This window comes from Neophocaena asiaeorientalis, unplaced genomic scaffold, assembly GCF_003031525.2.
Source record: "Neophocaena asiaeorientalis asiaeorientalis breed wild unplaced genomic scaffold, Neophocaena_asiaeorientalis_V1.1 scaffold933, whole genome shotgun sequence".
Taxonomy (NCBI): Eukaryota; Metazoa; Chordata; class Mammalia; order Artiodactyla; family Phocoenidae; genus Neophocaena; species Neophocaena asiaeorientalis.
This window is the reverse complement of record NW_020173211.1, coordinates 91,676-103,920: the sequence shown is the minus strand read 5'-3', so window position 1 is coordinate 103,920 and position 12,245 is coordinate 91,676. Positions and strand designations below refer to the sequence as shown.

At 41.6% G+C, this 12,245-nt stretch overlaps 1 protein-coding gene across 4 annotated transcripts in view; it reads left to right on the top strand.

Annotated features, from left to right (window-relative positions):
* Window positions 1-12,245, top strand: part of DCAF13 (DDB1 and CUL4 associated factor 13) — a 79,300-nt gene that overhangs the window by 20,612 nt on the left and 46,443 nt on the right. For 2 of the 4 annotated variants that reach the window (XR_003003298.1, XR_003003300.1), the window contains exons 9-13: window positions 336-471; window positions 1,728-1,891; window positions 3,733-3,826; window positions 8,528-8,684; window positions 10,221-10,299. Coding sequence is in view for 1 of the 4 variants with exons in the window: in XM_024745018.1 (XP_024600786.1) it covers window positions 336-471; window positions 1,728-1,891; window positions 3,733-3,820 (388 nt within the window). In the remaining 3 variants the exon portion in view is untranslated. Of the gene's footprint in view, window positions 1-335; window positions 472-1,727; window positions 1,892-3,732; window positions 3,918-8,527; window positions 8,685-10,220; window positions 10,300-11,958; window positions 12,036-12,245 lie in introns of those variants that run through there. The other 2 variants (XR_003003299.1, XM_024745018.1) reach the window with 2 other exon arrangements.

Sequence of the window (12,245 nt, the reverse complement as noted above, 5' to 3'; positions counted from 1 at the left end):
TGTTACAAAATTACTCCAGCGTCAACATATTTTATTTGTGTTATATGCCCTCAGTTATTTTGCGATCTTTTCTGGGCATCTAGTTTTGCTTAGTTTGTTTATACTTATTTTTCTTATTGGATTATAACGTCTCTGAGGGCAGGAATTTTTAATTCCCCAACACTTAGAATAGAATCTTGTTAGATTGGTCCCATAAAAATACATTTAAATGAATTTTAATTTCTCTTTTATACTCTTTTAGGACTCAAAAATGTTATCCTGATACTTGATAGGCAGTGGTTAAAGAAAATCTGTACCAAAATCCTAAGAGTTTTAACTTAATTCCTCTTCTATAGGGAAGTCTATCACACAAAGAGAATGCAACATGTTATCTGTGTAAAATGGACTTCTGACAGCAAGTACATTATGTGTGGATCTGATGAAATGAACATTCGTCTATGGAAAGCTAATGCTTCTGAAAAGTTGGGTGTGGTAAGACCCCATTTTCTTTCATTGTCATAAAGCTAGTTTCTAGATTTATTGAATATCATTATATTATAAAGAGAATTTATTTGAAATGCGTTAGTTGTGACAAAAAAGGCTAGCAACAAAACAGGGTTGTATTGAGGTTTACTTTTTTCATGTCAAAGGCACCTTCAGAGGCCTTTGTTTTTTGTTTGTTTTGTTGTTGGCCACGCCACATGGCTTCTGGGGTCTTAGTTCCTCAACCAGGGATTGAACCTGGGCCCTTGGTAGTGAAAGCGCTGAGTCCTAACCAATGGACCGCCAGGGAATTCTCCCAGAGGCTTTTGTTAATTAAAATGTTTGATCATATTCGAGCCTTCTTGTTTTTTTGTATTCTCCTTGAGGTGGGGAGAGAAGATGTAGGGACTAGAGCCTTAGAACTTAGAACGCCCATTTCTTCTGTTAAAGGAATAGTAATCAGGCAAGTCAAAGGCTGCAAGTCTCTGTGAGCTATTTTAATATCAAAGAGACAGTGAAACACTTAAAAAAAATACACAGCTTCAGACTTTTTAAAAAGACTCAGTGAAAGTATAACAAATATTACCATTGGCTAGCTACCTCTGGGTTGTGAGTAATGGTTGATTTTTGTTCGTTCTTAATGTTTTTCTAAATGTCTCATGTCTTCATACAGGGTATTTGTAACTGAAACAAATATTAAGTTTAAGAAGGAAAGGTTAAGTGTGGGTTATTTTCTACTTAGCTCTGGAAGGAAAATCAAGATATGATAAGTAGTAATTAAAGATAGTTTTATTTTAGGTTTAATGATTACTAAGTACTACACTATGCCTAGGTTTCAGTTCATCATTAAATGTTCCTCTAAATCATATCATCCTTAACAGTTGTTAGACGAAGGCTAGTTATTACGGCATCAGATGCTTTCTTTTCTGTTTCAGAAGTTACTTTTACAGAAAAAAAATTTTTTGAGTGATTCATTTAAGTGCTTTTACTGTGCCTAGAGTGGTCCACAGAGCCCAGCTCCCTTGGCACTGCTCTTTTTCACTTGGTGGCATCCATCTACATTGTAGGCATGCTGCCTAAAAGGAGATTCAGTGCTTGCAAACCTGGTATCACTAACATAACCTTGTAAAGGGTATAGTTACATTAGCAGTTTTGGTCATACGTCATGAAAATTTAGTTTTTTGGGGAAACATTGCTCCTAACTTTGTTGTACTGAAGCAAAACAAACACATCATTCATTAAAATATCAAAATGCATTTTTTCAGCTTACATCACGAGAAAAAGCAGCCACAGATTATAACCAGAGATTAAAGGAGAAATTTCAACATCATCCTCACATAAAACGTATTTCTCGTCACCGACATCTACCAAAATCTATCTACAGTCAGATTCAGGAGCAGCGCATCATGAAAGAAGCTCGTCGACGAAAGTATGTTTTGGAGCATTTGACACTCTCTCAGTACCCTTTTCTAACTCCCCGCCTTGCGTCTCACCAAAAACAAACAAAAAAACGTGCCTTTCAAGGGAATAGTTTATGTGATGTTGTGCATCAGAGGTGTTTTTTTGTTTTTAATTGGGGTATAATTGATTTACAATGTTGTGTTAGTTTCAGGTGTACAGCAAAGTGAATCTGTTCCACACATATATATATATCCACTCTTTTTTAGCTTCTTTTTCCATGTAGGCCATTACAGAGTATTGAGTAGAGTTCCCTGTGCTATACAGTAGGTCCTTATTAGTTATTTGTTTTATATAGTAATGTGTATGTATCAATCTCAATCTTCCAGTTTATCCCTACCCCCCATACCCCCCTGGTAACCATAAGTTTATTTTTTGCATCTGTAACTCTATTTCTGATTTGTAGAAGTTCATTTGTAGCCTTTTTTTAGATTCCACATACAAGCAATATCATGATATTTGTCTTCCTCTGACTTACTTCACTCAGTATGAGAATCTCTAGGTCCATCCATGTTGCTGCATATGCCATTATTTTGTTCTTTTATGGCTGAGCAATATTCCGTTGTATATGTGTACCACATCTTTATCCATTCCTCTGTCGATGGACATTTAGGTTGTTTCCATGTCCTGGCTATTGTAAATAGTGCTGCAGTGAACATTGGGGTGCATATATCTTTTTGAATTACGGTTTTCTCAGGGTATATGTCCAGGAGTGGGATTGCTGGTTCATATGGTAGCTCTATTTTCAGTTTTTTCAAGGAACCTCCATATTGTTCTCCATAGTGGATATACCAGTTTGCATTCCCACCAACAGTGTAGGAGGGTTTCCTTTTCTCCACACCCTCTCCAGCATGCATTGTTTGTAGATTTTTTGATGCTGGCCATTCTGACCGTGTGAGGAGGTATCTCATTGTAGTTTTGATTTCCATTTCTCTAATAATTAGTGATGTTGAGCATCTTTTCATGTGCTTTTTAACCATCTGTATGTCCTCTTTCGAGAAATGTCTAGTTAGATCTTCCGCCATTTTTTGATTGGGTTGTCAAAGGTGTTTTTGAATACTTCTCTGGGCCTTTTTCCTTTTCCTGATAAAAGGGGGAATGGTCATCTCACATGGTGAGAATTTTCATTAACTATCTTTGAGCATATGTTTAAAGGGCAGACAATGTCAGTGACTTATATCAAAATAAGAAAATGCTTCTGCTCATGCTAAAAAACTATTATAAATGGAGAATGTTTGTAAAAAATAACTTCCAGTGTAGCTGGAATTAAGAGGTATTGTGTATTTTCCAGCTTAAAGACGGCGAAAAACATTTGTTAGATAAAAATTTGTCTAATATGCCTCATCATAGCATTTGGAATCTAACATTTTGGCTCTAAAGCGTAGCATTCCACCATCACCACCATTTCCCCTGTGGAATATTCTTCTCCATGCAGTCTTTGAATTCATGTGAAGTATTATAGAAATTCTAAGACAGAGTTCTTTTTTTCTTTTAATTAGACTATTCAAATGATTATTTTGTTGTCTTTGGGTAGATGTTGGGGTTGAGTCACTTTTAAATATTTTAACAACTGCAGCAAGTTTTTAAAGTTAGTAAAGGACGCCGATAGTAAGAGAAGAAGCTAATAAATAAGTTAACAAAACTTGATTTCTAGCTGCTTTTTACCTAATCTCATTGTGAAACCTTTTTTTTTTCAATAGATGGTTTTCCAGTGAAAGAAAATGTCTTGTGATTTTCCTGAGGAAGTTTTCTTTGGTTAAGTTGATTTCTCGTAAACTTGCTTATATTTTGTGTATTTTGTTTTATTTCTAGGGAACTGAATCGTATCAAACATAGCAAGCCTGGATCTGTGCAGAGGGTGTCAGAGAAGAAGAAACGCGTAGTGGCAGTTGTGAAATAATATTTGGTATTCCTACCAATACTGATGTATAAGTATTTGTTATGTTTTCATTCGTGAACTCTACAAATAAAAGTACTGGCTCTAGTATAACAACAAATGTTACAGTTGTATGTGTAGAGCTTAATCGTTGCACATTTTTGCTATCCTGACAAATTATTTTTAAATGTGACCTGGTCAATAAGACTATCCAACATTTTATTCCTGATCTTCTTTCTTACTGCATTAAAGAATACAGTATTTACAAACTAACTTATTTTTTGCTGTTAGAAATTGCAGATATACTTTCGCTTTGATTTGTTACTTTAGACACTCTACGTTTGAATTTACATTTAAGACCAAACATCTCTTTTGTTACCTTTTAATATTACTTTAGATAATTATTGCAGTGATTCTTCCTAGGATTTCATAAACACATAGAAGAATTATGTCAGAACTTCTTTCATTTGAATTTATTTTCTGTTCTTTATTTATATTTGGCTTTTTGAGACATTAAAGATCTCAGCCTACATTTATATAACTTTTTTTTTTTACATCTTTATTGGATTATAATTGCTTTACAATGGTGTGTTAGTTTCTGCTTTATAACAAAGTGAATCAGTTATACATATACATATGTTGTTCCCATATCTGTTCCCTCTTGCGCCTCCCTCCCTCCCACCCTCCCTATCCCGCCCCTCTAGGTGGCACCGAGCTGATCTCCCTGTGCGATGTGGCTGCTTCCCACTTTGTATTTAATTTTTGATAGTTTGATTGACATGTGTCTTGGCCTGTGTCTCCGTGGATTTATCCTGTATGGGACTCTCTGTGCTTCCTGGACTTGATTAACTATTTCCTTTGCGATATTAGGGAAGTTTTCAACTATCATGTCTTCAAATATTTTCTCAGTCCCTTTCTTTTTCTCTTCTTCTTCTGGGACCTCTATAATTCGAATGTTGGTGGGTTTAATGTTGTCCCAGAGGTCTCTGAGACTGTCCTCATTTCTTTCAATTGTTTTTTCTTTATTCTGCTTTGCAGTAGTTATTTCCAATATTTTATCTCCCAGGTCACTTATCCCTTCTTCTGCCTCAGTTATTCTGCTATTGATCCCTTCTAGAGAATTTTTAATTTCATTTATTGTGTTATTCATCATTGTTTGTTTGCTCTTTAGTTCTTCTATGTCCTTGTTAAACGTTTCTTGTATTTTGTCTATTCTATTTCCAAGATTTTGGATCATCTTTACTATCATTATTCTTTGTTCTTTTTCAGGTAGACTGCCTATTTCCTCTTCATTTATTAGGTCTGGTGGGTTTTTACCTTGCTCCTTCATCTGCTGTGTGTTTTTCTGTCTTCATTTTGCTTAACTTACTGTGTTTGGGGTCTCCTTTTCTCGGGCTGCCGGTTCGTAGTTCCTGTTGTTTTTTGGTGTCTGTCCCCAGTCACTACAGTTGGTTCAGTGGGTTGTGTAGGCTTCCTGGTGGAGGGGACTGATGCCTGTGTTCTAGTGGATGAGGCTGGATCTTGTCTTTCTGGTGAGCAGGTCCACGTCTGGTGGTGTGTTTTGGGATGTCTGTGGCCTTATTATGATTTTAGGCAGCCTCTCTGCTAATGAATTGGGTTGTGTTCCTGTCTTGCTGGTTGTTTGGCATAGTATGTGCAGCACTATAGTTTGCTGGTCGTTGTGTGAAGCTGGGTCTTGGCTTTGAGATGGAGATCTCTGGGAGATTTTTGCCGTTTGATATTACGTGGAGCTTTGAGGTCTCTTGTGGGCCAGTGTCCTGAAGTTGGCTCTCCCACCTCAGAGGCACAGCACTGACTCCTAGCTGGAGCACTAAGAGCCTTTCATTCACATGGCTTTTTTGCCGCCCTAGTCTAGAAGCTTATATATAACTTTTATAAACAGTAATTTATAACATATGGTCAAGTCAAGATAATAAAACATCCTTTTTCTCAGCATTGTGACTTTGATCCATTTCTGCTAAATAATTTCACTTAAATCTCACTGAATTGTAAATAGTTCTGTGTACAAAGGTTCGTTTTTTTTAGTCATCAGTTTAATAAACTGTATTATAAATACATATAAGTCTAATTTTTAGGAAATTATAAGTTAAAGAGAAATTAAAAATCCAAAGCAAAAATATGTTGTTTAAGAATTCATATATTTAGGGACATCCCTGGCTGTCCAGTGGTTAAGACTCTTTGCTGCCAATGCAGGGGGCAAGGGTTCAGTCCCTGGTTGAGGAGCTAATATCCTGCATGCTGCATAGCACAGCCCCAAAAAAACAACATATATTTGTAGTAAAAATATTATAATATGCACAACAGTGATAAAGATCAAAATCTGGAGAGTGGGAGAAGGGTACAGTCAGAGTGGGATACACAGGAGATTTCAACTCTTTTGTTAAGGTTTATTTATATATATATAAATTTATTTATTTATTTTATTTTTGGTTGTTTTGGGTCTTTATGGCTGTGCGCGGGCCTTCTCTAGTTGGCGTTGAGCAGGGGCTACTCTTCGTTGCGGTGCACTGGTTTCTCCCTGGGGTGGCTTCTCTTGTTGCAGAGCACAGGCTCTAGGTGCGCGGGCTTCAGTGGTTGTGGCACGTGGGCTCAGTAGTTGTGGCACGTGGGCTCTAGAGCACAGGCTCAGTAGTTGTGGTGCACTGGCTTAGTTGCTCTGCGACATGTGGGATCTTCCCTGGACCAGGGCTCGAACCCATGTCCCCTACATTGACAGGTGGATTCTTAACCACTGCACCACAAGGGAAGTCCCGATAAGGTTTCTTTTTTAAGCTGTGTTCATTCTGTTATTTTTTATGCTTTCTTGGATATCTTAAATATTTCATCATGTTTTTCTCAAGGCTGATAATATCACCCATTTCCCTTTTAATCCTTAGGAGCTATTGTAGGCCTCGAATTAGTTGATTGACAAGGTGAACAAAGTTCTCTGGGGCATCTGTACTGCTCTTAGTTTGGGTGTGGTTTCAAAGAAAATAATGCAAATACTGGTCTGTAAATCTGAGCTTCTGTGTCAGTTTGATTCCATCAAGCAGCAGATGCCTATGGAAGACATGTCGCAAGAGATTCATTGGAGGGAAGTGTCTTTGAAGCATAAAGAGGAGGTGCGGGAGGAGGCAGGCGGAGCCTTCCATCTGTACTGTAAGCTTGACTCCTGGGACAGGAGAGCAGGAAGGAAGGAGCACTGGCTAGGAAGAGCCTCAGACTGCAGTGCAGTTCTGAAAAAGCTTGGGCCAGGCTGTTGGGGTGCCCTCGAGCGCACGCTGCTTGTCAGAAGAGTCGCATGTTCTGCAAGACCGGGCCAGCGCTGGTACCCTCTCTGCGCTCAGTCAGTGGCAGGGAGCAGCCCTGGGGAGCCTGGCCTTGCAGCGAATGCGGCGGTGAATCCGGAGCGGTGGAGGCCAGGACCCCTCAGCGGGGACTCAGTCAGCTATGCTTCCTGCAGCCAATTCTCCTGAAGGAATTCTGAACGGAACATTCCTATAGCTGCACCCCTTGCACCCCACAGACCCACTTCTTGCAGGATTGGGGAGCAACTCCGTGATTTCTATGTACTTTGCTTAAGGAGGAGTTGAGTTGGATCATCGGTATCCCCTGTCACTGAAGGGCCACATCTAGTATTCATCCTGTCTTCCATCATCCATTTTAAATGTTCCTCATCCACAGCTATCACCTTAGCAGGTTTTGGTGGCTTACCTAATGGTGTGACCCAAACCTTCATTCCTGAGGGGTTCCAACCTTTGCTAATCACACCCTTATCAGGCTGGGGTTGTTACACATATCCATTTACAGCTGCAGTGGAGCGAGGGAATACCAGTAGGCACCAAACGGGTCACCTGTGTTCTGCACATAGTTCTCCCATCCCCCCGACTCCCGCTGAGCAACATCAGTGACCCCTGCCAGAAGGGTGACTGCTCTTCTAGCTTGCTGGTCCCTGGACATAGGAAGTCCAAAGTACCTTGGTGACAGTAATGGCATGTAGTTCAGTAGGACTTTTGCTGTGTACCCTAGTAAGAGTGTACCCCCTTTGGTGACCAATTCTTGCAACCCTGAAGAGCCCAGAGTTTTAGGAATGGTAAGCAGAGTCCTCCAGTGGGTCACTGGAAGTGATGGTAATTGGAGCCATCACTTGTATCCGAGAGATTTGATGCATATACTGCATCCTGAAGCATGGTACCCCATCCTTTCAGCATGTCGCCTCTGAGCTGGTGCTTACGTTGTGTCTTCAGTAGACCACTCCAGTGGTCTGTGAGACTGCAGATTGTGTTTATGTGATATGATCAGTGGGTTCTGTGGTTGGGCCCACTCTCACTCCTTTGCTGAAATAGATCCCCTGGATAAAAACTGTTTTGGGGTGGGATTCATGCCTGTGAATTAGGCATTCTATTAACACCCAAATAGTGGTGCTGGCTGAGACTTTGTAGCTCTGGTATCTGGGGATATCAGAATAGGTATCCCTGTGAAGTTGAATTGCTGGCCTTTCTAGAATCAAAAGGATCCAGTGTAGTCTAGATGACACCAAGTGGTCTGTTGTTCCTAAAGGTGTAGCACCATATTGGCATAGCATTAGTCTCTCTTGCCGACAGATCGGACAGTCAGAAACACAATAGCTAGATCAGCTTTGGTAAGTGGGAGTTCATCTGTTGGGCTCAATCATAGCCTCTATCTTTGCCACAAGCAGTTCTATCCATGTGCCCATTTTGCCTCTTCTAGGGTGGCCAGTGTCAAATGATGGGATCATTTTATCTACTTGGTTGTTGATGAAAGTGCCTCTTCTATGGTGGATGCCCATACCCTCACCAGAGGGCCAGCCATTGACCACTGCCCAGGAATCTCACCTAAGGCCACTTCTACATAAAACTATGAGCAGGTACCTTGCTCCCAGATTTTCTTTCACTACTGTCTTTCAAGGCCCACCCCTTTATATGTCTCTAATGCAGCCGTGGTCCATTTGTGTCTCACACCCACAATTTGAGCCAAGCCAACCCACTGGTATTGGGCATCATCCTCCTTCAGCTGGTTGTACCCCATCTCCCCATATGGCCATAGGTACAAATGGGGAAAACAGCATTAATGCAACTGTGATTGACGTGTAGGTCTGAGCTACCTGCTCATTCATCTTACTTGTATCCTCTGGTCGTGCTTGGGCTCAATCACATACGTACCACTTTTGTCTTCTGAGGGACTGCTGCTGAGTTCATACAACTTTATATATCTTGGTGAGTCTGACTGAACTCATAACAGGCAGTTCTGGACACATGGTTACTTGGTGTTCATGGTCAAGCATGCTGTGTCTACCAGAGCTCAGCAACGTTTTAGGAGCTATTTCTCAAACGGCTTAATTCGCTGCAGATGACACGGCTTTGCTCTGGAATCCTAGAGTCTTGTGTTGTGATTCTGCTGCTGGGGCTTGTCATAAACTCCACACTGCATCTCTCCCACCAGTGATGCTTCCTATACCAGAAGATCTGCTGGATCTTATGGCCCAAGTTTCAGGGCTGCTTGCACCACAGCCTCCTGCAGCACTGTTTCCTGCCCTGGGCCCCATGCAAAGCTGGTAGGCTTCCATGTTACCCAACATATGAGCCAGAGCATAAATATTCCTAGGTGTGGAATATGTCACCTGCACAACTCAAAGGGGCCTGCCAGGCACAGTGCTTCCTTCCAATGCAATATTTTGGAAGCGATACCATGGCATGCCCCTGATCGCTAGACCTCTAAAAAGTCACTGAAGTGGCAGATCGCTGAACTTTCATAGGATTAATTTTTCACCCTCTTGACTGCATATGTCTTACCGAGGCTTCAAGGGTACTAGTCACTTCTGGCTTGTCCTGTCCAATCAGCAGAGTGTCATCAATGTAATGGATACATGTAATGTTCTGTGGGATGTCCAGTCAGTCCAGATCTCTCTGGACTATGAGAGAGTGCAGGAGAGTTAACAGCCCAAGGGCAAAATTAAATGAATAGTATTCATTCCATGTGAATGTGAACTGTTGCTGGTCCTCTTTTTAAACTGAAATAGAAAATGCATTTGCCAGATCAATAAGCGCATACCATGTATCTGAGGCCTAGCAACACATTTGCTCTAGCAACGGTACTATGTCCATCACAGCAGTTGTGACTGGGCCTGCTTGCATTGACATTACAGTCATTCTGCAGAATCCATCTGGTTTGCGCAGAGGTCAGACTGACAAATTAAACAGAGATATGAAAGAAACCACACCTGCTCCTCTCCCTGCTCCCCCCGCCCCCATATTTTAAGTCCTTAATGATGGCACTAATCTTCCCTGTCCTACCCACCCCCAATGCAGTGTTTTTTTTATTTGCTAGATTTACCTTGTTTGGGAGGATGGGGTGAAATTTAAGAAGTTTTTTACTTGTTTTTCCTTACCCTCTTACCTTACAGGGCAGGGATTCAATATGGTGTTTACTCCAGCTACATCATTCCCATTTATGCATTTGGGAACTGAGGAAACGACAACTGGGTAAGTCCTTGGACTTATAACTTACCCAGTCTATAAGTTAGACTTTAGATAGATCTTCATTTATTAAATGGCCCTCATGAGCTTCCATTCTAACAGGGTCATGATGACTCTTTAGGTCTTTGGGAATCAAACTCTGGGTCCAAAAGTCCTTGCAATATCTAGCTATTCCCCCTTTCTCACAGTTCCCCGAGTAAATGGTCATAGGTCCTTTTGAGAAACCACTGTTGCACATACTTGCTGTGGTTTTGCAAGGTCCTTCCTCCTAGGGACCCAGCCACCTCTCTAGTCGGTGGTTCCAGATATGAAAGCCGGCTCAGGTCTGGTAACTGAGCGAGAGCTTGCGCTTGTTACTGTGACTACACTTGGCCCCCTACTCCTACAGTCTTGCCTTTTTCTGGTTGTAGGCATCAAGGAGTACCCTCATTGGATGCCCATCTGTTTTGCCTAAAGGACACCATGCCTTGTTTTCACAATTCCCTGCAGATTAAGACTATTTGGCTGTCCCTCAGCCTTGCTGATCATTACAGCCTCCTGGCTTCTAATGGTGAAGCACCACCCCCTGACCTCTATTACTGGTATATATTTGGGGGCAAAGGTATGGTCACCATAGACTTTAATGAGCCCAGCTCTGGCCTGCAGAGGAGAGCCAGCAATGAACATTTTGGTGATGTTAGTGCTCCTCTCACCAGCACATTCCTGTTGACCTTGGTGAATGGTGTGTCTTCTAGGCTTTCCCATGGAACATAATCGGTTTTAGCCTAACATAATAATATATCCATCTAGCATGCCAACTTCCTTCAGCTCTTCATTTCTTCGTTTATAGGCTACCAAAGCAACACAGGTGTTTCCACTTTGCTCAACATTGGCTATCACTTTCTCTAGGCTTCTAAGAGCCACACTCGTTTGCCCCATCTCCTGAGTCCTTGCCAGGGTGGTAAATCCCATGAATTAAGAAAGTGCCCCCAGTTCAATGCATTCTTCCTTTTTCAGTGTTATGTTCCTGCCGCCTTGATCAAGCCCCCTTAGAATCCAATTGCAGCAGCACTCCCCTGGCTCCTGCCAGTGTACACATGGCTCCTTTGATGTGTAAACTCTTTCCTCTCTTGTCAAGGCCAACATATCCCCAGACAAGAAATGCTGGAATTTAACTTCAGTTATTGGGCTGGCAGCATGCAGTGTAGATGGGGAGAGCTCCATACCTGCTGCGTTGCAAGGGAGAAGCCTCTGCAGTATCTTCCCACATGGGGAAGTGCTAGCCCTTGGGTGGACCACCTCTCCAAGTTCTAGGGATTCAAGGAGGTTTGCAGTGCCCCAATCCTTGAGACATCCTTAGAGATCTCCCACCCCATATTTCAAAATCCTGTTTTCTCTACCAGAGCCCTGTCCTCAGCATAACAGACCTACACTGGCTGAGCATTTAAATGTCTCAGGAGCTCTACAACTCTCATTATCAAATCCTTTGTCTGCTTCTCAGCTTTGTCTGCACTTTTACTGCAGCAGCTGAGGGCCTCTGGAAGCCAGCAAAGCCTCTAGTCTCTGGCTCTCACACTTACATTTAATTGTTAATGGCCCTCTTTGTTGCTCTGCAGGGCACCAATGCAATTTAATTACCAGTGACTCTGCAATCCTTACAGGATTTTTGCCCCTCCTGTCTTTCAGATGCTTGAATCATCACACCTGCAATGGTAGTTTCCTTCATCAGGATATTTTTCTAGGTCATCACCACTGAAATCTTCAGCAATTGGGCCACAGGATAGTTTTTATCAGCCAGGCAGTGAGTGAGCCTATTTCCAAACTCCATCTTACTGTCTATGTGTTTTCTTGAATCACTCCCAGTATCACCTGGGCCTGTTCAGGTTCTCTGAGAAACAGACACCAATCAGGGTTAGACAAGCAAGAGATTTATCGGAGGGAACTGTGTGAAGGATAAAGGGGAGGGAACAGGA